At 40.0% G+C, this 26,235-nt stretch overlaps 1 protein-coding gene across 2 annotated transcripts; it reads left to right on the top strand.

Moving 5' to 3' along the window:
* Window positions 1–9,595: 9,595 nt before the first annotated feature.
* pparaa (peroxisome proliferator-activated receptor alpha a) lies at window positions 9,596–26,127 on the top strand. Of its 2 annotated transcripts, none has more exons than XM_034131441.1 (8): window positions 9,596–9,811; window positions 13,809–14,040; window positions 16,477–16,631; window positions 21,550–21,688; window positions 23,389–23,588; window positions 23,670–23,930; window positions 24,111–24,354; window positions 24,513–26,127. In XM_034131441.1, exons 2-8 carry the CDS (start codon window positions 13,857–13,859, stop codon window positions 24,755–24,757), a joined length of 1,428 nt encoding a protein of 475 aa, XP_033987332.1. In that variant the 5' UTR covers window positions 9,596–9,811; window positions 13,809–13,856; the 3' UTR covers window positions 24,758–26,127. The 2 variants fall into 2 exon arrangements, with proteins under 2 accessions (XP_033987332.1, XP_033987331.1); XM_034131440.1 differs by having other exon boundaries at window positions 23,667–23,930.
* The last annotated feature ends 108 nt before the right edge of the window (window positions 26,128–26,235 follow it).

The following is a 26,235-nucleotide window of genomic DNA, read 5'->3' as shown; positions in this document are numbered from 1 at the left end:
GCAGCAGAATTAAATGAAGGAAGCACCTTTCTTTCTGTTCTGCACTTTCCTATTTCTTGCTTTTCTACTTTGTTCCATCTAACTCTAACTCACCCACATACTGTAGAAATAAAAGAAGCGGCGAGAATTAGGAGAAACGCTTTGATGCACGATTTATAACTCGGAACCTGGCGATCGTTTATTTTCCCTCTTACACGGACTTGTTTCAAAGCACCTTGTCTATACGGTTTAGTTGTATTTATGTCACGGACAACGAGAAAGTCATGGAGTTTATGTCTTCAAAATATTGGACGTATTAAAAGACGACTTTGCCTCAAGAGGAAAAGCGAAACCCACCTTGTTTGACCTTGGAATACATAATAAGATATATGTTTTGAAGTAAAACTAGCAGTAAGTTGCTGCACACTGATAACCTGCACTCTTATTGGATTTTAGCTCAACAGTAAATCTGCGAGCCCGGTTTCTAAAGAAGTGTATTTTTTTTTTAAACTGTTTAAACTTGAAAACTGCATAACTAAAGGACATTTGAAAGCTGACATAAAGACTATCACACAACATTTGAACCAGACACACATGCCCGCCCGCACACACACACACACACACACACACACACACACACACACACACACACACACACACACACACACACACACACACACACACACACACACACACACACACACAGGCAAACACCCAGACACATTTGATGCTATGTACCCCACAATGAACCCTGGTCCTAAGATGAATGGGGTTCCCACGCCTCTCCCAAGGAGTGCAGGGCACAGCCTCCTCCTCTGAGCACACACACACACACACACACACACACACACACACACACACACACACACACACACACACACACACACACACACACACACACACACACTGCTCGCACTACAGATGGTCACACAGTCTTACTCAAACACACATAGGTGCTTTTGAGTATAATAAAGAGGCACACACACTCGCTGTGAAAAGGACACATTGTAAAAGGCTCACACACACGCACTCAAATATCGATTATTATTCCAAGCACTCGCAGCCATGATGAGCATGTCAATTTTAAAGATGAAGTGAGACAGAGCTATCTTTATTGCTAGCGCTTTGGCAATTTGGCATCAAGAGCAACTTCATTTCAGTTACATTTCAGTTATAACTCCGTGTGTGTGTGTGTGTGTGTGTCAGTCTTAAGGTTCTGTTTTGTGGGGAGAATTTTAATTAGGCAAAAACAAAAGTCTGCGGGAAAATCAAACATATCAGTATATAAGTGTTCAGCTACTTGTTGATGTCCTTGTGTAGTATGTATGTGTATGTATGTATATATGTATGTGTGTGTGTGTTTATTTATATCATATGTATTCGCAAAAATACACGGCTTGGTTTCAAATGATAAAATTGGATTGTTGAATTAGTAAATAGTTTATTTTATTATATTTCTTTTTTCTCTCAAAAACACAAGGCATATTTGCGTAATTTATTTATATTTATTGATACATACATATATATATATATATATATATATATATTAATTTCTCAAATTACAATTTATAAAACTTTAAATGTTACTTCTAATGTGTGTGTGTGTGTGTGTGTGTGTGTGTGTGTGTGTGTGTGTGTGTGTGTGTGTGTGTGTGTGTGTGTGTGTGTGTGTGTGGTGTGTGTGTGTGTGTGTGTGTGTGTGTGTGTGTGTGTGTGTGTGTGTGTGTGTGTGTGTGTGTGTGTGTGTGTGTGTGTGTGTGTAGGGGGATGAACCTCTACCTCTATTAATTCATGTAAAATGTGTACATTGCATTGAAAATGATTTGTAACTATAAAAAATAAATTAGATATTATTTGTAGCTTCATTTAATGCCTATTTAATTATTCCAATTATGACCTTTTATATTTTCAATATATATTAAGAACTTGGATTACTAAAAAAGAAATGGCTATTTCAATACATCTTAAATATTCAATATGGAAAAAACTACTTTAAAATAAATCCCACTGGTCATTTTCTGCTATTCTCTGAGACATGTATCTCTTATTGGCAGTAACAGTATCAGTAACAGTGATTCAGCAGCAGCTCTCTGAGCAGTGATCACTGTAACATGTGTAACATCAGCTCTAATGAGACAGTCAAGTAGCTGCTTGGCAGGTTTATGACCTGAGGGCTACACGGACACCTTGGCGTGTGTGTGTGTGTGTGTGTGTGTGTGTGTGTGTGTGTGTGTGTGAGTGTGTGTGTGTATAGACGTGTATGTCTGTAAGTATAACTATATTTACGTGTCTGTTTTTCTCTTTCATTTGCAGCCTCATTCTTTGGGAATTACGATACAATCAAGGTGAGTTTGAACTTTCTATATTTTGTATAACCACAATCTTGTATTTCAAAATATATTTAATTTAATCTAAGGATATATTTACTTTACACTCAATGGTGCGTTTAAGTCCGTTTGTGTGTGCATGCCACATCATTCTGAAATCTATCGGTCAGATCTGCGTCCCTCGGTTTCCTCATTCAGCGGCCTGCAGGCACGCAACACAGTTAGTTTGTCGTTAGTACACATACACAAACAGTGAGTGACACGTCCCATCAAAATCCGGTTCCGACGCGTTCTGTCATGTCTTCTGAATCAGTAAGTCTGCTAGCGGCTCAAACTTAATCTCCTCAAAGGAAATTAGTCGGGGGGGAAAAAGGGGGAAAGAAAAGCCGTCAGCCTAAAGGTCAAATGAAGATTAGAGGGAAACAGTACACAGCGCACAGCGGCTGGCACCCGGAAACACACAAAGGCCTCATTGTGATGAGTCCTGCTCTGCACACACACACACACACACACACACACACACACACACACACACACACACACACACACACACACACACACACACACACACACACACACACACACACACACACACACACACACACACACACACACACACACACACACACACACACACACACACACACCACACACACTGGGGGAGACATGACACCTGTTGGTGGTTCCAGTCAACTGCAGGAGCCTTGACAGTGAGGGTGGTTCTCATATTTAACGCTATATAAGATGTACATCCAAGGCACATAAATCATTTTAGACGCACGTTTAATTCATTTGATATCTCTGTGATGTGACTGAGTTTGCGGTTACATAAAAAGTTTCAATTACCCCAAAGAAAGTCCAATTTCTTTTGATTTATACTTGCTGTTTTGACAGTTTTATGCCAATCCTCCAGGCACACAGGGTGCTCTTACTTACTTCAAAGAGTCGAGCGGTTCATCTCAAATAATTTCAAGGATCATTTCTGACAGTTTAACACAGTTTTACAGTTTGTGGCGCCGTCTGTCAAAAGATTTGACAGGCAGACGAGCGTATGGCTGCAGGGTGTTTCAGTTACACCTCTCATTAGTTACCATTATAGTAAAGATAGCATTTACCCTGATAACACTTTAATTCAAAACATCAAGTTATTTAAAAGGTTAAAAGATACATGATACAGATTCCTATTGTTGAATCAGTACAGAATGCGGCGTTCTCCTGGAAAAGAAACCATTTTAATTAGTCACAGTAGGAATCGAACCGGTGTAAAGAATAAAATGACCACTTACTCTGCATTAACCTCATAACGAGCTAATGTAGGAACTATATTCTGGGCAGAAAGTAGTTCCGACTAAGATTTTTTGCAGCGAGGTCTGTGGACTATCTGCAGAAACTGTGACACTTGTTGACACCTACATTGTTTTAGGACAAAGGTAGGAATCACATACATTTCAAAATCTAATCCGATACCACCAGAGGTAAATTAAGATTATAAATATTGCTTGTAATTTGCTGTTATTTAACCAGTGGTTGAAGAAAAACTGCAAAAATAGCAACAGTGTAGAAATACTCAGTTACAGGTAAAAATCTGGCATTCAAAATTGTACTTAAAAAAAAGTTTTGCAGAATAGCCATTTTAAGAACAATTAACCAGTAATTTAAATGACTTTATTAAATGTATTAATATTATCGGTGCATTAATGTGTTCATCACTTCAATGTTGCACTTGGCAAAGGTGGGGTTAATTTGAATGACTTTATACACTACTGGGTAGTTTAAACTATAACTATATATATAATGAATTTATATTTTGTATTCATAACCTAAATCTGCAAAGTAACTAGTTTATTACCAGGTAGGTTGACACGTACGAGGAATTTGACTTGATGTCATGGTGCAAAAGCAGAGTTCCAAATAGCTTAACATGAATTCAGAAGCATGCACAAGATATTAATCCACATCCAGTAACAGTTTTTATTTTAAAGGGGTCATGTCATGCTTTTCCGGTTATTACCCGTTCCCTTGTGTGTTATGAAGGTTTTTATGCATGCCAACACGGCACCCAGACCCCACGCAGCATTCTCATCTGTTTGTCATTACTGGTGTCATTTTGTGGTTGCTAACAAACGCCATTGTAACACATAATCTCTGCTGTTCCGCTGTAACGGTGGTGGACTCATCAGAACAGAGTGGGCGAGCTGACCAATCAGAGCACACTGGGCTCACAGGGAGGTGGGGGCAGGAGCTCCAACAAGCCGTTTAGGACAGAGAGTGAATACACATAGCCTACTATACAGAGATGCTGTATGAGAAACCAATGTCAGTTTGGAACATTGCACAATATAAATGTATTCTAGTATACCTCGACAATGGAATTATGATCAGTAGAAATGGCCATGACATGGGACCTTTAAAACAGTATTTTAAAATGGAGTAAGATGCAGGTCTGTTGTTTACCTCACTGCCCGGACATTAGGCAGCTCCTGTAGAGATGTGTGTGTCGTTAATGGGATAAACCACCTGCTATAAAACACCCGCACACTGGACCCCGACCCTCAGCCCCTGCTCCAGGAGAAACCTCCCTGTTTCTCTTTAGGAAACTCCCCCAAAACAACCACAAGCTGAACTTTGATCCAAACACATGTACAGACTGATGCTCATCTGCAGGGCGCAGGTTCAGTGGAGCGCTGCGTGGTTCTCATGTGTAAGACGAGAGGTGAAAGTGTGACTCGAACGCCCGGCAGCAGCTCACTCTCTCCCCTCATTTGTCTCCATCAGGCGGAGGAAACCTGAGAGGAGGCGCCGACAGACCGCTCTCACCTGAGGAGGAGAGACATCCAGGAAGTATTCTAACTAACTAACTAAATTAAAAAACAATACTAATAAACAACTTACCCTATTTACCAAAATAAAACACATTTGAATTTAGATTCATAGAAAAAAACGTAAGAAAGAGGTGTGAAATAGTTTTGAAAACATCTGAAGTTTTTCTAAATTCAGTTTCAAATCTTGTAAAATAACGTGGATACAGTATCGTGTCGATGAACCCATAGCTAAAAGAAATCTCATAATGGTTGTGTATAATTAAATGGGTTCCTACTTGGCCCGTGTTACACCCCTCCACCAAATTCCTGAAAATTAAGCCAGTAGTTTTTCCCGTAATCCTGCTGACAAACAGTCGGACCAAACCAGAGCAAAACCATGAGCTGCTCTGCAGAGGTAATAATTCATGAGCATGTGGATTTACTCCTGACAAGATCATCTCTACTCAAATGCCCACTTAGTAGCTGTTCTGACTGCAGCTCACAGGCAATATCAGCAGATATCTATTTCATATTGTATCCCTAAAGAAAAGTGTATCTTTATGACATCAAATCCTGCAGGTGGACCACCGACAGGAGATAAACGATCCTTTGAGGTGAGGTAGTAGGTTGTATAGTTTTAGGGTCAATCCCGAGCTGTAAGATGACTATACAATTTACTGTCTTTCCTGAAGCGACCGTGAAGGCAGCATCATCATCGGCATCGTCAAAAAGGAAAAATGGAAATCTGTTTTTATACATATACAAATGTGGTGATTATCCCTAAATGATAAGACTTTTAGGAAGTAGATAATAGGATGTCAACTATGTTATAAGGAATATGTACCTAATGTTTTGTATTGTACAATTAGCAATTAGGCTATCAGATTTTAGTGTTTCTCTGAAATATCAAAGTTCTTTTGAGTTTTTAACCATGTTTTTGTTATTAAAATGTAAGATTAGGAGTCTGTTACTTTAAATGTGGTCATTATCAAAGTCAACTTTAATGTCAATCTTTCAGTTTGTGTGTACAGACAGAGAGATCGAAATGACGTTTCCAACAATCCCGAATACAAAAATACAATTATACAATATACAGATATGTATAAAATATGTATATCCTATATCCACAATCAATAGACACATTTACACATATGCACACATTAAGATAAAAAACGCAACAATCAATATATACAAAATAACAGTCACTTCAATATCAATATCTTTGGGAATGTACATTAGAATTTGAAATGCATGAACAAAATACGTCCATTAGCAGGACGTGTCATTTAAACTCATCACTAACCTGGCTGTATTTATGTGATAGCAACACAGGAGTCGTGTCTACGTTCACACAGTGACCGGGTGTGACTCATGGTGTTCGTACAGGGTGAGGTAGTAGGTTGTGTGGTTTCAGGGTTGTGATTTTACCCCATCAGGAGCTAACTGTACAACCTACTGCCTTCCCTGGAGGGCAGCAGCACATCCCAGCAGACCCTCGCTCACTGACAGAGAGCAGCCTTTGATTCCTAAGGTCTCAGTGAACAGGTGAGTAGTGCCAGATCACAAGATGCACTTCATAGCTACATACGTTACTTAAAAAATCTCTGAAATGTGTTTTATCCTTGTACTGTTTCATAAATCAATAAAGACTGGGTGAGAAATACCATACAAACTAATAATTGACTGGAATCTGATTCTTTCTGTGGAATTTTGTGTTGGAATATTTGTTATATCTCCTTTTCAGATTTACTGAATTAAAGGAAAATAAATGTCCAGAAAACCATTTCAAGCTTCAAAATTCAGGAAGAAATTTGCCAACTTCACTTGAGCCAAGACCAATATCCAGCGTTTGTACCACAACCCAAACTTCTTCTTTATCTTGTTCAAACTGTGTATTTAACCTAATTAAAGGGAGTGTGCAAGACTGTCTCTAATTCAGAACACATGAGAGTGTGTTTCCCCTCAGATGCAACAAGAGACCCTCTGAGAGACAAATCATAAATTATAACCCTCCCATTTGTCTGTGAATCACTGAGCTATCCTGTGGAAGTCAACAGCAAAACGTTACGGCTAAATCCCTACAGACAGTCTCTTCTCAGGATGGACACATTGAGCACACACACACACACACACACAGTAGATGGCGCTAGATGGTACGTGTTAAACTGGGGATGTTTGAAATTCTAATGAGAAGAATAATCTACTTTCATTGTCCACTTGTAAACATAAAGGGGTGATACTTGGCAATGCGTATATACAACTATACATAAATACAAAGAAAACGGCAGGCAAATGCATACCATACAGGGTTCTTACGGTCATTAAAAACCTGGAAAAGTCATGGAAATTCAAAATGCTAATTCCAGGTTCTGGAAAAGTTATGGAAAACAATATTTTTCCCAAAGTTTTGGAAATGTAACTAAAGTTGCATCAAATATAATTTATATTTTATCTAATCGCCGAAATAGTATTACTATAATGATAATACATACTGTATCGTATAGTAATGAAACATAAAATGGCATTTAACTGACGAGGTATTTTGCTGGTGAGAGATTTGAGTTGCTTTAGCGTGTAGAAGTTAGTAAGCCTATTTGATTTGTTTTAGATAGGCACAACATGTTTCATATGCAGACCTTATTTTCCTGTTCCATGTTAAAATAAACAATTTTCAGTGGTACCGCTGAGAAAGAGTAATGTTTTTGGTCATGGAAAATTAGGTAAAGGTCATGGAGAAGTCATGGAAAAGTCATTGAAAATCATTGGTGAAAAAGTGTATGAACCCTGACCATACCATCAGTATTAAAAAAAAAACAAGATTTTATTACGTGTTTGTACCATCATTGTTAGACTGAAGTGTCCATGAATATGCAATATTGTGGATAAGGTTTTCATGTTCTACTGCATGTTTAACACATCCATGGGATACTAGACTACCAACACAACCTACTATATAAATGTAATGTATGACATTCAACAGGTAGCAGAAGGCCACATGTCTGACATTTGATCTTTAAACACGTTTTTTAAGAAGAATTGGAAGGGATGAAACCCTCTTTAATGGTCACACATGCAGAGCACACAGCACACACAGTGAAATGTGTTCTCTGCGTTTAACCCATCCTAGTACCAGGAGTATAGTACTAGGAGCAGTGGGCAGCTGTTGTACAGCGCCCGGGGAGTGAGGGGGGTGTCCGGTGCCTTGCTCAAGGGCACCACGGCAGGTCAGGAGGTGAACTGGGACCTCTCCAAGTAGCAGTAAGTGATTTACAGTGGCTCATTAACTTAGTATAAACATTATACATTTTACACAAAACTGTTTATATTATGGTACAAGTAAAAGGTGAATTGACTTTGCTGTTTCCTTTTTATTTCTGATGATTTTGATAGTAATGCCATATTACTATAGTAAGTGTCCAGAACTTGGTTTGGAGCCAGTCCATCTGTTTCTATGAATGTTAAATATCTCATAATTAAGATTGACTATACAAAGAAAACATATCTGTATCTAATATAGTACACGTCGTTATCCAATCCAAAACTCATATTCAATATCAATTTGAAATCTTTCTAGTGTCTTTTTGCAGGATATATTACCTGTCAAATGTTACAATAAACCTCCTTAACTTTATTATTGGGTCAACATCTGTTCAACATGCACATATTGTTTCCAATTGATTCCTCCATGAAGTGAAGCCCAGAAGGATCTTCCTGGGAGGAGAATCACACTTTATATGCAATCCCTAATGTGTTTATTTGAGCATATATTCTCAACCTTACCGAGGAATATACTCATATTTAAATATGGATCATAAAAACCTCAGTATCTGAACATATAATAAGCTGCACCACACTCACACTTTTTTTTCCCTTTATTCCAAAAAATATATATGTACTGTACATGAAACATTATACACACAAAATATTGACATCAGGAGTACACAGGTACATTTACAGAGTGAAACAAATAAGAAATAAAGAAAAGTGTGATTAAGACAATAGGTTACATTTCAAGTAAAACTTTTGTCAAACACACATTTGGTTTTGGTTGCCTTCTTGTTTTTAATATGTTTAATAGTGGTGCCATGTTGTAATCCTAAATAAAAATGTGCAAAATCTGGTTTAGTCAATTATTTTGTTCTTGTGAATGTGACATTTTGGCAAAAATAAAATTAGTAACACAAATGTATTTGATTTGGAGTAGGCCCATCTTTTTTTATGAATATTACATTTCCCTAAAAATAAAATTACACTGTACCAAAAAAATAAATCTCTGTCCTGGAGTTGTACTTTTTGTCTCGTTTTTCTTAAAAAAAAAATTCTACCTCATACCGAAACATTCTACAATACATTATTATATTATATTATTATTATTAGTTATAAAACAGATTCCACCCTGACCCGTGACGTCCCGAGCCCCCAGGAAGTGAATAAAAAAATAACAATACAAAAAGTGGTCCGTTTTCAAATCCCTGCGTTCCCATTGGCTGAAACCCTAGGTGTGTCAGGGGGTGTGCGCAGCGTGTCGCCATCCGTCTCTACGTTATTTCCTGCAGAATAAGCGGAGGTTTCACAGCGGCACGCAGCGAGGCGACATACCTTAAACACCAGAGCCGACCGGGATCAGGGCGTCGGATTGTCACGGGACCGAGGTGTCCATCCCGGCAGTAGCGTTGGGAAATGCTCCGGATAGCAGCCTCTGAGGTAATGAACACGCTTTATACAACTGTGCTGTTATGTAATCTGATTCAGTTTACATGCCTGTTGTTTTATAAGAGTTGACTAACTTTTAAGAGTAGAAAGTGGATAATATCTCGTACTTCAGCTGCTTCCTAACCCTAAAATAAAGAGGAATGCATGCTTTTGTTCTCAGTATGCTGCATGTGGCGAGTGAGTCCCCCCCCCTTAAATGTACTGAATAGTTAAGCCTGCACCTGCTTTTCTAATAAACCCATACTCCCACATGGTGTTAAATACATGCTTAATTCTTATTTTTGTGTTGTCTATGAATTCCCCTTTCAGCCAGCAGTATATTTCCATACACTTGTCTGTGCAGCAGAGTCACAAGTTAACAAGATGTATGAGTTTGTTTTGAGTTTCCTCTTATTTTGTTTGAGGCACATGGATGACCTTGTTGGTTGCAGAGACGTCAGAGGTCTTACAAAGGTCAACACATCTGATTCGTACACAGTAGAGGCTGTTAGATCACCATGTTGTCCTTTTTTAAATCAAAGTTGTTGTGAGAGTGGGTCTCTTGTATCCTCTTTGTCATCTGCTAACATGTTGTTGTTGGGTGCAGCTGACTGCTCTCTGTCCATTGAGTTTCCTGTTGAACTATAGATAGAACAACACTGCAGGAATACAGTTCCTCTGGGAGTTAAAACACAATGTCTTTTAAGGTGTGAGGGAAACGTGGGCTGGGCCAAAGTCATCAAGATCAAACAATAGAGTCATATCAGTTAAGAGTTAGTTGAGGACGTAGTTGCATCAAAGCTGTATAATGTGAATGAAAAAGGTGAGTTGCCGTCAACTAACTAACTTGTTTTAGCAGTTTTATTTTAAGTTTCACTGTAGACAGGCGTAGTTTAGAGTTATTATATCGATCAAAAACCTTGCTGTTGTAACTCTAAAATTGCATGCCATTGATAGTGTAGCACCATACGGGATGTAAAGAATGTCTGGCAAACAGAAAGCACCATGCAGAGATGCTGCAGCTGTCAAAATCCAGAAAAGAGAGAGCAGAAAGGCTGAGCATGAATGGTGGGAAGAAATAACAACTTCACTTCACTCTGTTAAAAGACTGACTATTGAAGAACGCAAGGAGTTTGTTTTTCTTTTCTTTAGGGATAAAAGTCAAAGCATCAGACAAACCATTGTTGTTTAACTGTTGGCGGCAGATATTGAAGATGCTGAGAATAGTTAACCTTCCAATCAGGCTTCTCCCCTTAGACACTAAAAACTGCCTGTATTTAACAACTTAAGACCTATTCAAATCTGTCATCTCAAGCAAAAGTTTGGTCTACCAGCAACTTTTTAGCTTTAAGCCGCAAATGATTGTCAGACACATATCTAAGCGATATTCTATGACATGTGGGGTTCCTCAGGGCTCCACCTTAGATTACATTACATTACATTACATTACATGTTACTTGTTAGACGCTTTTATCTAAAGCGACTTACATACTCAATACTGTGGACAATCCCCACAGGAGCAATTTGGGGTGAAGTGTCTTGCCCAGGGACACAACGACATGCTGACTGCAGTGGGGTTTGAACCTGTGTTCCCCTGATCCGAACACCAACGCTCTATCCACTGCGCCACACGCCTCCGATCACCTTGAGATTTTAGCAAGACTTTGAGGGTGCTTGTCCAAACAGGATTTAGAAAACTATTGCATGTCTTCATCCTGAGGGACTCTTCAAGAAAGCACCAAAGCAGCTTCAGAGTTCATACAAAGACCAATAAAGCGGAACAGATTTCCCAGATTATAGGGTCTCCGCATTGGCTAACCGTTAGTTATATAATCAGTTTAAGGTACTGCTTGTTGTGTATACATCATTGAAAGGACTTTAACATTTCTGACCTACTTTATCCATAAACCCTTTGGAAACAAGTTTTATGCACTTTTGTTTCTCTTTCCTAAACCTCTGTGCACTAAATATGACAAACTATTGTATTTGCCTTGCCTTGGTCGCACAAAATCCAGATATAAATACAGTTCAATTGTGAAATCCAGATGTGGAAGTCTTGTGGTGAGTTCAGATCTGACATATTTTGAAAACATTGCACACATTTAGATACATTACGCATATTTGGTTCTTACTTACTATTTTCTATACAAGTGTATTCTTTCGGTGATGTACGTGGAAATACCATGACCACAGATGCCAGGAAAACAACTGTTTATTTACGGAAGATAGACTCAATGCACTGAGGTACAAATATAACAATTTTTTAACAGCTGCCTCAATTTATGAGGTATACAATATTTTGTAACTATGAGCCTAAACTCACTAAATATTACACATCTTACTGTCCGGACCCATGTCCTGAAATTCTGCAACCCAGAGACTAGATAAACAAAAACAAGCACGCTAGGATTGATCACGTTCTCAGAGTCTGACCAGCATTCACAGAAAGACAGAATATTGACAAATTGTTGTGTTCAATCATTATTTCAACGAGTTGCACAATATCATAGAGCTTTACAGATACATGCAGCTGTGTAAACTGAGATTTTACATGGACTTCCGGCTGCTTGAATGGTATAACTTTGTTGGAATTGAACATAGATCAGCAATCCATAGAACAACAACAGAAACATCTGCCGCGAGTTACTGGAAGTTGAAGGGAGCGTTATAGGACATGAGCAATGCTGCTATGATGTTGTGGGATGGCTCAAACAGATGTCCTTTACCCCGCTGTGAGCAGCTGGGAGCTCCACCAAACTCCCTCCCACACATACTTTAAGATCCACTGCGAGAGCACAGACAGGCAGTGTCATAGAAAGACACTTTATTCTTTGTTGAAAGTAATTTAACAGAGAGAAAGTATCCCAAAGCTGCGATGCACAGCATCTAGTCTCTGGAGCAGCATCATGGAGTTGGTTAATAAATCTGAGTTTCTGATGTTTACCTTGGCTGGGCAGGCTGGAATGTAATCTGTGAATAATGAGGCTCTGCTGACTCTATGGGCATGGTTCACTTGTTAAACAAGCACCTTCACATTATTAACTTACCTCTGTCTCCACTGCATGGCAGGTCTGATGTCAGTGAGTAGTCTTTTATTCTTCATGGCAATTTGGGGTTACTTCGTTTTGTAATATGTCATCTCAGGTTAACTTGTAATCTAAATCTATCATGCTTTCTCGTCAAAAAAGTAAACTGAAATAAGATAGTGGTGAACTAAAGTTTAAGATACACAAAAAGGTTTGAAATCTTGAAAGTATGAAGTGTCTTTTAGTTACATGGCCAGTTCCTGAAACATGTCAGATTTTGACTTGATTTTACCTCAACCTTGTTATGCATTTATGTTACGGGATAGAAAAAAACGGTGTCATTTGGAAAACATTTTAAATCAATAAATAAGCTAAAAAATGAAACATTTTCTAAGAATACTTTTACAAGTGTATGTTGGAGTCTTTATTGTCTGCCAAAATGCTTTTGAGAATGAGAAATATGGATAAATATAACACATTTTGGGGGGAAATCTATTGAAAAACAAAAAAATTGCCAGGTTATGTAAATGAAATATATAACTAATCAGTTTTTTTTTTTTAAATCAAAGTCAATATTGCCATTTAGCAGTCATTGGTTTTAAATATTGCCAAAAATGATCTAATGGTCTGGGGAAATGTCCTAGCAGCTGTCATTATGAATCATCATACCTCCCCAAACCTTAATCGATACTAAAATGTGAGACTGGCCTTTTTATTCATCCACACTGTGAATAGCAAAAATCTCAATTTTTCTGGATTTGTAAAAAGCTTGTTTGATGTGAAAGAAAAGTCCTAATAATAACAATAATTTAAAGTGGTTTTTGGTCGTTTGCAAACATGGCATCAGGTTTTTGTTGAAAGGCTTCCCTATCTTTTTCAGAGCTGGGTGTTTTGCGTACTCACAACCAATCTCATGGCTTTTTCAGGATTCCTCGTGATCAACCACTGTCCTCAACCTAATTCTCTCCCCCCTCTTATCACAGTCTGGTGAGTGAGGGGTTGTTCCTCCCAGGTTTGGCTTGATCTCCACCATGGCAGGGGATCTCTTTAGCCCCCCGTCCCCACTGGGGGATTCCCTGCTGGACAGTCCGCTGTGTGGAGACCTGATGGAGGATCTCCGTGACATCTCCCAGTCCATCGGTGACGACACGCTGGGATTCGATTTCCCCGTGTACCAGAGCACTAGCTCGGGGTCTGAGAGCTCCATCGCACTTGGTGAGTGGCTGAGCAGCCATGTGGTTGAAATAAATTGTCATGAAGTACATGAACTGTCATGTTAAAACAGAACAACTCTGACCTTCTGACCTTTTAGGCTCCACATGTAAGTTCACTAAAGAGGTAAAACACTGTGTGCCTGATAACAGAAGATGAAATACCTCTCTCTCTGTCACCACCATGATGTTGTCTCTAAATTCCTGAGCAGCACTTGAAAAAATTACAGTTCTACATCAACTCATATTCTTTAAAGGGGCCTATTCTTCTCCTTTTTCAGCTTCATATTAGTATGTAGTGTCTCTACTGTGACATGTTTCCATGCTTTAATGTTCAAAAAGCTCTTTATTTTTCTCATACTGCCTGTGCTGCAGCACCTCTTTTCACCCTCTGTCTGAAACCAGAGCCCAGTCTGCTCTGATTGGTTAGCTGGCCGGCTCTGTTGTGATTGGTCAACTGCTTAGAAATGTCCCTCCGATAAGCCTATCACGTACAAGGTGTTGGAGCGCTAGCCAATAGAAGTGAGAGTCAGACGTTCCAGGTATTGAAAGGCATTTTAGCCTTTGCAGACTATTTACATGCACCAAAACCTAAATAACACAGTACAGGAAAGGGCAAACTCCAAAATGCATATTTGGGACCCTTTAATGTACTCTTATGGCCACTTTTTAGAACATTATACTGTATTCCCAATAATAGTTTGTGTTATATTTTGCTGTTTGTATTAGACTGATAAGTTAAAGAAATCATTCAGTTTCATCTCAGTATTTATTAACATAAGCATTTTGGCCAATACAACAGATATCAATGATGATCAGTACAAAAGACTACAATACAGACATCACTCACCTTATTATGAGTTTTTCTGCACCTCCTGAGTGGAAGATTACAGTTGTCACAGCCCCCACCCTTGCCCTCCAGCTCAGTAAGGCCCCTACACACCAGGCCGATATCGGCCGTCTTGCGTTGTTTGGCGACAACGGGTTCCTTGTCGCCCAAAGTCAATTTGGTGTGTCCCGAACCCTCGGCCGTGACACGCCTTATTTGGCCTTTCACGGTCGACACCCGGCCGATTCAACATGTTGAATCGGCCGGGTGTCGGACACAAGCTATCGGGCCAAGAAACCACTCTGATCAGCTGTTCAGCTAGCAAATGAGAAGCGAAACGGAAGTGAGGGACGTAAACAAACGATTTAAGGCACAGGACAGCAGCTAAACACCAGCAGGTGATACTTAAAGACATCAAACATAGCCCTTAAATGTCCTCTCTTACCTCACACACATAGCAGGGACATCTCTGATATCGGCGGGAGCGTCCCCGGCTGTCCTCTGCTGAGAGCTCCGTGATTTGTTTGGTCAAGTCCGGTTTTTCATCTCATCGTAAATTTAGCAAGAAGTGGCCATTATTACATTGCTGACTCAATAAACTACACACCCGCCACAACACTGCGATCATCAGATGCAGGTCTATTAACTGTGATTTTATAGTATGTCTGCACTTTATGTGCTCATTTCATCATGCATGTATTTTTATATTCTAAAACATGTTTTCGATGGACGAGAGTGAAAATGGAACGCACACGCTATTTGTTTGTTTATATCAGTCTGTTCTTCTTCTCTGTCTTCCGGTTGTTGCCTATTTTGAATGACGAATACACACTACCGCCGCCTGCTGGTAAGGAGAGTTATTGCCACTCACGCATGCGCAGTTCGTACGTGCTCGGCTGAAGTCTTTGCGGTGATTTCCAGTGCGACACACGGCCAAGACGCAGGAGAACTCGTCGATGGAACTGTCGGTGTTGGGTGTCGGCGAGTTCTCTGGTGACTGCCTGGTGTGTCAGGGCCTTAAGTATTCGATGATATGTCTACCATTGCTTTACAAAACATCGCTGAGGGAACAGCTGCAGAAACATCACTGAGTCAGACAGTCTTTACTTTTTGGAGCATTTTACGCATTTTAATAGTCACAATAACTGCTTATATAGGCCCTAATATTTCGAAAATTACTATGGTGATTTATTTCACCCACATTTCACCCAAAATCTGGATCTTTATATATCAAAATAACAAGTGTAGCACATGTTAGACCACTGTGGATATGTTGGCCTGCCTTAAAAACCTCCTGCGCGCCAACAATGGTCCCACACCACTTTACAGCCACCAAACTCTGTCTATTTGTCTCTTGTCATTTTTTTGGATTTAGAGACCACTAGTGGCAGAAAAGTACATATGGTGCGTGTAAGTAAGACATATTAAAGGTTTTGGCCAACCTGTATGAAGTCTCCTTATTCAGCATCTGCAATTACAGAAATATTTCATCTGGCCAATTAGTGAAACATTTTTACCAAAAGTTGACCAAAAGTTTGAATTCCAATTTAATTTGTTCAAGTGGCTCATTGAAATCATCTGTCTCATTTCTGCTTTGTTGTTTTGCTGTAGACACTTTGACCCCGGCCTCCAGTCCTTCGTCGGGGGGTTGTGGAGCAGCGGGGGGGCCGGAGGAGAACTTCAGCCCCCTCAACTTGGAGTGCCGGGTGTGCTCTGACAAGGCCTCGGGCTTCCACTACGGGGTGCACGCCTGCGAGGGCTGCAAGGTGAGACATTAGAGAGGCAGTTTTAACAGATTGTGGCCATATTTGTACTTCTGTTGGGCCGATTTTGAAGGATTTTTGGTCTATTTTGAAGTTTTCGCTGACTCTGGCATTTGACAGTAGAGGTAATAATTTTCTTCTTTTGTTCTCTATATCCAACGGTTGCAATACCGGCATGGTTGTCAAAATCAGCCCACTGAGAGTACAAATATTGTCCCTTTTCTGTTTGACATTTTGGATCCTGATGTCAGAAATGGATTCAGCATCCTCAATAACCCACAAAATAGGCCAAGCTTTTTTTGTCTGGCTATAATGCAACATAGCATCCGTCAGTTTCTATGGGCTGGGGACCCGTACTATAGATTTCTATCATAAAGCTTTGGGGTACTCGTATTCCGGGTTCACAGTGCTGGTAACTAGACTTAATAAAACAGGCAGTATATGTATTGTGTGCGTATTCTGACATACTATACATATCAAAGTGAGAATGCCGGCACCATCACACGCGCACCCAAACACATCCAAAGCTCTGACCTGGAGGGCAGTGGACATTTTCTGAGACTCGCCGCCAGGTCATGTGAGGTGGGGGACAGGGCGGCCTTGGTAGACTTGTCACCTCTCCCCTGCTTGGCCCAGAGCCAAACTGAGTAACGTTAAAACACACACTCACACACACATACAGTTGTCTTGTTTACACATCAAGCTGTTGCTGGCACATAACCTGGCTTTTTACTAAATAATAACTTATTACTAACTTGATGATTGTAGGAATTTCGTTAACAAATATATATTTTTAAAGATATCAAAGAACACATCAAAGCTAAAACAAAAAAGGGTGATGCAGTTTTAAAGGAACCCTAAAATACATCAGAGCAAAAGCAAAAATAGGGCACACAGTTTACAGGTTGGAAAAGCAGTAAGCAGTAAGGTGCTTTGTGCTGACATGTTTATGCAGGGCTGCCAACACTCACGCATTGAGCGTGAGAGTCACGCAATTAACCCATATCTCACGCACTCACGCCACACTTGCCTTTCCTCACGCTAAGTTTTCGTCCAAAATAAATGTATATAAATATAAAAATAAAATGAAGGAACAGCAAACCGAGCGGTCTACGAAATGAGACGGTCTTCTGGCTTAGTTCAGTAAAGTTGGAACGATATTGGGAGATTCTGATTTCACGGATCAATAACTTGTGAACAAAACGTTATTTAGACACAAATGACGTCTCCTAAGTACCGTGGTAAGGTTGACAACGAACTACAATCACATTTTGATTAAAAAAAGCCAATACGCGCCGTCCTCCGAGCTGGACACATTATTGGTCTCTATCCGCAGCCGGAGAAGAAACGAGTGCTCAGGGACCGTCTGCAAAGTGCAACTCCGAAAAAAGAGAATACAATAATATTCAATCACTATTATACAGCTTATTACTACCAAACTCACCACACACATCAATAGTCTCCTGGTGGTCATACTACAGCAAGGAGTTTGGAAGAATATGCTTTTGAATAATTTTGGGGAATATTTATAATGTAAATCTTCAATAAATATGGCATTATCTTAAATAACTTTACTATTATACAGTATATTTCTACCAAACTCACTATTTGCATTGTTGTTGTTAGCATCTGGTTAGCTAGCTGCGCTAACGGATATTAGAAGCTGTTTCTAAAACAAGGAGATGGATAGCTCTGTCCTGTCAGACTGAGAGAGATAACTACAGCTCAGTGAGGTAAGGGACTCTCTGAGTGTTTAGATAGTTCACTTTAGTCTAGTTATCTCAGTGGGTCTCAAACGTTTTGGTCACCATTTATGAGACTAAAGAAAAACAGTTATGAAATACTATATGACAGTAAAACAAGAATAAAGTTTAAAAGGAGAGTGATTTGTAAAATATCCGTAAAGAAAAAGAAAATCTGTTTACAGTTCTGTTTCAAATGGATGTTGAGAGATGCATCCATACATTCATTTTGCTCTCAAAATGCACCAGGTTGATGCATTTAACTTCAATATTTAAAAAAAAATCCGGACCCCCCGGAGGTGAGGACCCCCCCCCACTTATAAAATAGCACTTTACCTCTGCTTACACCTATATGCCATTTTATATGCTGTGAGCTGATTATCGAGCCTTCATTGTAAGAGTCGCGGGTACACTGTGTATGTGCGTATTCCACTGTAGCGCCCAGTACATTAATGGGAAACCCTAGTTTGTACATGTTCAATACATTTGTAACACTGCACACATGAACGTTTCTTTTTTCGGTTCACCAAAAAAAAAATCTCACTCCAAGCTGAACTCAAATGTTGGCAGCCCTGGTTTATGTATGAATCATCTTTTTGGTTTCATTGGTTACTGGTTGTCGGATGGGAATTGGAATTACATAACACTCTCTTGAACCTCTGACAGAGCAGGCTGACTGGCCAAAGGGACTTTACCGCAGCTGAAAAAAACAAATAGAGGCCCTTGTGACACGATTAGTATCAGTTCTTCTGTTGATATGGGTTTTTAGTAGCAAAGAAGCTTAGTCATGGATGACTTTGTATAACAAGCATGAGTTTGCCTTTTTAAAAGTGTCACCCAAACAAGTTTTTATTAGAGTATGGCAGGGTTGTGAGTGTTTGGATGTTTTATTTAATGTGCTGTTATCCGCTACTTTTCTCTTTCGTATAGCCCGTTCGTTCACACGAGGCCGTAACGGAACTGCGGAAACAGACCCCTCAAACGATAACGGGTCCCAAGGTGGATAGATCTGCGGACGTAACGCTCTGGGGGGGCAAACGGCTCTGTGTGTACGTCCTATACGATCATTTTCCTGATAACGATGAAGCCATAGCCCCGCCTCTCCCCACCTCTGCTGCTCACTGCTGTAGCATGGTCCGTATACTGTCAGTAGCTACTGCTACTGCTACTGCTACTGACCATGCTACAGATGTTAGTGCAAAATCTACAGCTCCTCTACCACAACCATCAGCATCAAGTGGACATGGAGAACTACATGTTGCTAAATCCACCGCGGAGAATAAACAGAAGGGCAACCAGGCAACCATGGCAACCATGCTCGGGGGTCTTCGCTTTTGGTGTATTTTGTGGCGGAAGTACAGCGCCACTTACAGGCCCGGCATATGTACTACAGCGGGTCGAGCGGTTTCGTGTGAAGGGACACGTTTATTGAGCCGTATCCGTGTGAACGGAAGACTTTTTTGATATCGAATTCGGTTCGTTTGCGTTTCGTTTGCGTTCCCGTGTAAATGGGTTCTAAGTGTTTGTGTTTCTGTAGTGATTTCAGTGGTTTCAGTGTCCGAAAGACTATATATACTTTACATGTACTATATTCTTTACAATAATGTCAGAAGACAGTGGCAATGAGACCATTTTGCAACTGAGACTCAAGTCATGTGAGCTTGTAGTAGTCTCATTCCTCTGTAAGCCGACGGCATGTTGTTGCTGCTAATCTGAGCCATTGTTTGCTATTTTTGCATGACTTTTTAACTTGTGACCTTGCCTGCTTTAATCTGTTTTTTTCACTCCTCTGGACTGGCACTGTGCCTTCAATATCACTATGATCCAGAGGAGACATCAGAGATGGACACTTGTTGGAAAACGTTACTTTCCTCTGTGTAGGTTTTGAAAAATTATCTTTCAGTTGCACACAAAGCAAAACTAGGCCTCTGTGTCATAATGACGTCAAAGCTGTTAGACGCTGCTCATGTAAGAGGTGTATTTTGACAGTACTCTGTTCCCAAACTGAAGTTATTGCGCCATCATGGAAAAACCTGGCTTGTGATATGTAGCCGTTCACGTTTTCCATGCTCGACTGTCTCTGCGTATCACATTCAACACCTCGCTTTAAGAGACGAGCGCTCAATAGTGGGAATGTGAATGGAATGTGCTGCTGTGGTGCGAGGGATTAACTCAGTGGTAATGAGGGTATGACATTTGTATGTGACGCAAAGAAAGGAAATCCCCTCTACCTGCTATTACACAGTTGCTTTGAATAGTGCACCAGTTCAAACTTCTCTTTTGGTGTTGCACAATACATCTCTGTTTTTAGGTGTTTAGTCTTGTTACTCACAGGTATATGTCCTGCTTATGTCCATACAGACATGGAAAGACATGCATGCTTTAAACCTACACATCTGTTTTTTTCCTGTGTGTAGTTCTGTTGTTTTTATTATGTATTTTTGATTACTTTTAATGTAATTTCCCCCTGCTGTGTAGTCATGAAAATTGCTCCCATAAAATTTGATTTATTTGTAGTTTAAAATTACAAAGAATAGTGATGTATCCCAAATAATAACCCCTTTTTAATAATATATTACGTGACCATGTGGGTCCAGGTATCCAGAAAAGCAATATCCCCTGCTGGGATGAGTAATGTCCTGTCTGAAATGTAAGTCATGCACACATAGGTATATGACAGTGTCAAAGGATCATATGTTTAGGTACATGTGTGACATGTGTTAGCATGTGTTGGCATTCATCTCCATGTGTCAGAGGGCTGCAGGATGTCTTGTCCAATCAGAGTTGTCCTTCAGAAAGGTTACAGTTTATTATTCACCTTGAGACCTTGGAATGTCTCTCTTTTAAATATAGACATTATTCCACTATACATCCAACCATAATGTTATGTAACAGTGGTTCTACCAGGGCTTAAAATGTACAATGCATGCAATGTATCACAAGGTGCTGCAGATATAGGTGTCGGACATATGGTGACATAGAATGATAGTTAGATGTTTCTTAAATAATATAAGTAATAACTACTACACAAGCAAGTATAACAAGGTTGAATTCAAAGCTGAACGGTGCTTTAAGACATCAGGACACTGGGCTTTTTTTTTAGTACTCAAAACATCATCACTATTCTTCAAATGATGACTGAAGTTGATGGCTACAATATATGTCCTTCTTTCAACCAGGGTTTCTTCCGGAGAACCATCCGGTTAAAGCTGGAGTATGATAAATGTGAACGCAACTGCAAAATCCAGAAGAAGAACCGCAACAAGTGCCAGTACTGCCGATTCCATAAGTGCCTTTCTGTGGGAATGTCCCACAATGGTAAGGCCTGAACCACAAGTTAGAAGCTAAGCTATTAAACGTTTTGCTACATACCAGCCCCAAGTAACAATCACAGAATAGTTGTCAATAATGGTAAAAGTTGTGCAACAGTAGTTCAAAGAGAGAAGAGTCATGAAGTCAGTAAACCGACTAGCTAACTGTAATTAGCTCAGTGACACAGCACTATCTAAAGCTAGCTAACGTTAGCTTACATTTGTTAAGTAGTAGCAGCCAAAAGTGTGTTTTATTGATTATGAATTTAAATTACAATAGATTTCGTAACAGTCTTGCTAAAAGTGTATATTAGCTTAAATACTGAAATCATTAGCAGCCACTTGAACACACTGATATAACAAAAAGAACTAGTCCTGAATGCAGTTACATAAAACATTTCTCAACACGTTCTCAGTCAACACCATAGTAGGCTATGTAATAGGGATGGGAATTTGAAAGCAAATGTATATTTGAATATTCGACCCCCAAAAAAACGGTTAACCGATTAACCGAAATGTACATATCCTATAAAAAAATAAAAAAATAATTTAATTAATTTTTGAAAAATAAATAAATACATGTTCAAATAAGTATAGAAACCAAGTCGAATTTGTCAAATGTATTGAACTGATGATCACAGTTTGAACAGTTGACAGCTATAGGCCTACAGCTTTCATGCTTAAAACATAACTTGGTTTTTAAATTAAAGAGGGATCATACACGAACAACATAACTGGTTAGGGTAACGTAACCCTATTACAACAGAGATCAACAACCTATAACAGGGCCTATGCACAGAATGCAGCTATTCAATACTCATTCTTATTTAAGAATATGAGCATGTCTACATGCTCAGGGGAGAGGCGGGTGCGGAGGCGATTCACAATCAGGCCAGCTGTAGAGAAGACCCTCTCAGCTGGAATTTGGGCATAAGATGAGGTTTGAGTCTGCGTGATCTGCGTGTAGGGAGGGGCAGCAGCCATGTCATTAGCTAGAACTAGCTAGAGCTGATGGATTTGGACATAAACGCGAGTGAAGTATAACCGGAGAGAGAGAGAGAGATCAGCACCTGCAGCTCTGCCCGCTGTGAGGGACCGGTGAGCGGAGCAAAACACACCTTTAGACCTAACACATTTAGCTATGGCAGTGTCGTATACATTGAATTATTCCATTTGATAATATATAATCAACTTAGGCACCCCTCCCAAAAAAAACAAAAACAAAATTACAATAAAGATATTCATAACTCATATTCGAATACCTGAATAATTTTGAATATTCGATGAATCGTTCCCATCCCTAGTATGTAACAGCAGGACTTTTCTTTCTATGATTTGGCTCCAGTTCAACTTGCTCTGCATTGACTAGGTTTTTATAGAACAACCTCCTGCCAAAGCGTGCTTGACATTGACAAAACACAGGCCCATAAACTCCACATCTGGCCCGTCATCTGCACTCGCTGCTGAAGGGTCAATGGGTTCGTTACAATGGCCTCCCCAGGGCAGCGTCGGAAACCTGAGAGGACGACATGTTGTCCTCTGAGGAGGGGGAAGAGAACAGATTAGTGGGGGGGCAAATACTTGTCTGCACGCATGCATGTTTGCTGTAGGAGGATATTTATGATGTCTCTGTGTGTAGTCTGATTGTAAAATAACACACCTACCGTTTGAAAGCTGTTGCTAATGATGAATGTCTCTCTGCACTAGCCATCCGCTTTGGTCGCATGCCTCAGGCAGAGAAGCTAAAGCTAAAGGCAGAAAGCAAGAAGGTGGAGAAAGGGGTGGAAAGCCCCATGCTGGTCGACCACAACATTCTTGTTGGGCAAATCCACGAAGCCTACATGAAGAACTTCAACATGAACAAGGCGAAAGCTCGGCTCATACTGACTGGAAAGACAAGCAAGCCGGTAAAAAAATACTTGTGTATCCATACAGATTTATCGATATCCTCACCTTCAAACATTCTTTCCTCTTATCTTTCCCAGCAGCCTTTCATCATCCATGACATGGAGACGTTCCAGCTGGCTGAGAGGACGTTAGCGGCCCATATGGTTAACGGTGACCAACCCGAGAGCAGCCTTCAAGCAGGGCAGGTGGTTCTGGACTTGGGGTGTGGGGAGCTCCAGCAGAGGGAGGCTGAAGCCAGGCTCTTCCACTGCTGCCAGAGCACCTCGGTGGAGACGGTCACGGAGCTGACGGAGTTCGCAAAGGCAGTGCCAGGTTTCCAGAACCTGGATCTGAACGATCAGGTGGGATGTTACTTAATCAGAATCAGAATCAGAATACCTTTATTAGTCCCACAGATTTGAATTTGAATTTGAATGGATTTGAGTTTATGTTGGAATTTAATGTGGAAAAAGGACACAAAAAACACTGATGTTTCAAATCACACCGAAGTCATGCTGTGTCCTTCTTACCTGCACACCCAGGTGACTCTGTTGAAGTATGGCGTTTACGAAGCCCTCTTCACCCTCTTGGCCTCCTGCATGAACAAAGACGGCCTCCTGGTGGCCCGTGGTGGAGGCTTTATCACCAGAGAGTTCCTCAAGAGCCTACGGCGGCCATTTAGCGACATGATGGAGCCCAAATTCCAGTTTGCCACACGCTTTAACTCCCTGGAGCTTGACGACAGTGACCTGGCACTCTTTGTGGCTGCCATTATCTGCTGCGGAGGTAACTAACCTATATAATCAATTATATTTTATAGTGAGAGGGTTTAGGAAAATAAGGAAGATCTGAGTTGGTTTCCTATTATTAGATTTAAAATGTATTTATGTCTCTTCTATTTAGTGTATAGTCACTAATTTGTATCTGACCCCTTTTTCCTTCAGATCGCCCAGGGCTGGTGGATGTGTCTCCAGTGGAGCAGCTGCAGGAAAGCATTGTTCAGGCACTACGGCTCCACCTGCTGGCCAACCACCCGGACAACAACTTCCTCTTCCCGAGACTGCTGCAGAAACTGGCTGACCTCCGGGAGCTGGTCACGGAGCATGCTCAGTTGGTCCAGGAAATCAAAACAACTGAGGACACGTCACTGCATCCGCTTCTGCAAGAGATATACAGGGACATGTACTGAGGGGATGGCACATGGTCATGGACATGTTTTAGAATATTTACTGTATGTATGCCACTACAATTTGGGTGTACATGAATATGAACTGACACACTCAAGCATATCAAAGTACTGTAAGCTTTGGGCAGCTCCTATGGGTGCACACCCATAGGATGTAAAACTTTCTACTGGAACAAAACATAAATGAAATTATTTTCCAAGGGGAAAAACTACTCTCGGAGGTGACTTGTGTAAATCTGTGAAAGGGGACACAGTGGGGAACAAAGGTTTTGATCTAACATAATAGAGCTTTCATATTTTTGAATTGAAAGCACTCAGTCGCTATGGATTTGGTTCGGGGTGCCAGCTTTTACTCATCAAACTGATTATAAATAGGGAGTAGACTATGCAAACTTGCATTTAACATGGGTGTACACATAATAAAGATACCCGGATATGACTGCTGCAGTCATACGTGCAGTCGTGCACTGATACTAAATATTTACTTAGCCTGTGAACAACTGAATAATTAAACTGTCGCAAAAGAAGCAGACATGAATATGTACTGAAATGTTGGTTGTGCAATAGGCGCTACAACTCCATACAAGACATATTCTATATATTATATATATATGCTATATATATATTAATATGTTATCTATTCAGTGCATATCATGTGTGAGTTTGAGTCTTTTGAATTTCCTTTCTGAAATGCCACATCTCCCTCGTCCATTCTGAGATAAGTGGTTGGTGAAACATCTATCAGTATTGACCAAGTGCCATATTGTTTCCATGCTTGAGCTCATATTTCCTCGATTTCGACCACACCTTATTCATTAAAGACATAACATAATAACTTTGGGGTAGATGTGTAACTCTTCAGTGTTGGATCAGGGAATTTTCTCACATTATAAATAATGAACAGCAGTTTGTTCAAGCAGCCAATAAACTAAATGTAAGCAGCCATTGTTTGAAAAATATTGTCATTTCATGTGTAAAATATTTATTGTAATCCTGTATCTTACTGCTACACAACATGATAGCTCACCTCACCTACTTTATCAGAAGTGTTTTCTACAATTCCTGCCATTGAGACGCATTTTTGGCCAATGGCAATTGAATATTTTGACCACAAACGCAATAATCTATTAAGCTGGTTTATGTTTTATTTTGTAAATATAACAAGAATGTGGTGATCACAGTGAACGGATCTGAAACAGCAGAACAGGCCCTAAAAAGAGCCGATTGCCTCCTTTGCTGTACTTGTAGAAACATTGTTTCATGTTTTATTTTGTGTATCATGTACATTAGAGTACAATAAAAATGCATTTTCTTTTTCAATAAAAGGAATTATGCCATGTTGTAGATTGTAATAAACTAATATATTTCATTTATGTTTGTATTTGACTTTTTCTCTGCTACTGATTTCTGCTCATCAGATTTTCGATAATGCACGGTTTAAATAAATTAGCTCATATCTTTAACTTCTCAGAATTTTGAAC

This window comes from Trematomus bernacchii, unplaced genomic scaffold (genome assembly GCF_902827165.1).
Source record: "Trematomus bernacchii unplaced genomic scaffold, fTreBer1.1, whole genome shotgun sequence".
NCBI classification, from domain to species: Eukaryota; Metazoa; Chordata; class Actinopteri; order Perciformes; family Nototheniidae; genus Trematomus; species Trematomus bernacchii.
Note: the sequence above shows the minus strand (reverse complement) of the source record. Positions and strands in the feature narration are given on the sequence as shown.

Excerpts from the sequence above, each read along its gene's own strand:
- pparaa (XM_034131440.1), top strand. The coding sequence starts at position 13,857 with ATGGCAGGGGATCTCTTTAGCCCCCCGTCCCCACTGGGGGATTCCCTG. Across the intron at positions 14,041-16,476 it reads TGAGAGCTCCATCGCACTTG|ACACTTTGACCCCGGCCTCC; the intron begins GTGAGTGGCTGA and ends GTTTTGCTGTAG. Across the intron at positions 23,589-23,666 it reads CTGGAAAGACAAGCAAGCCG|CAGCCTTTCATCATCCATGA; the intron begins GTAAAAAAATAC and ends TATCTTTCCCAG.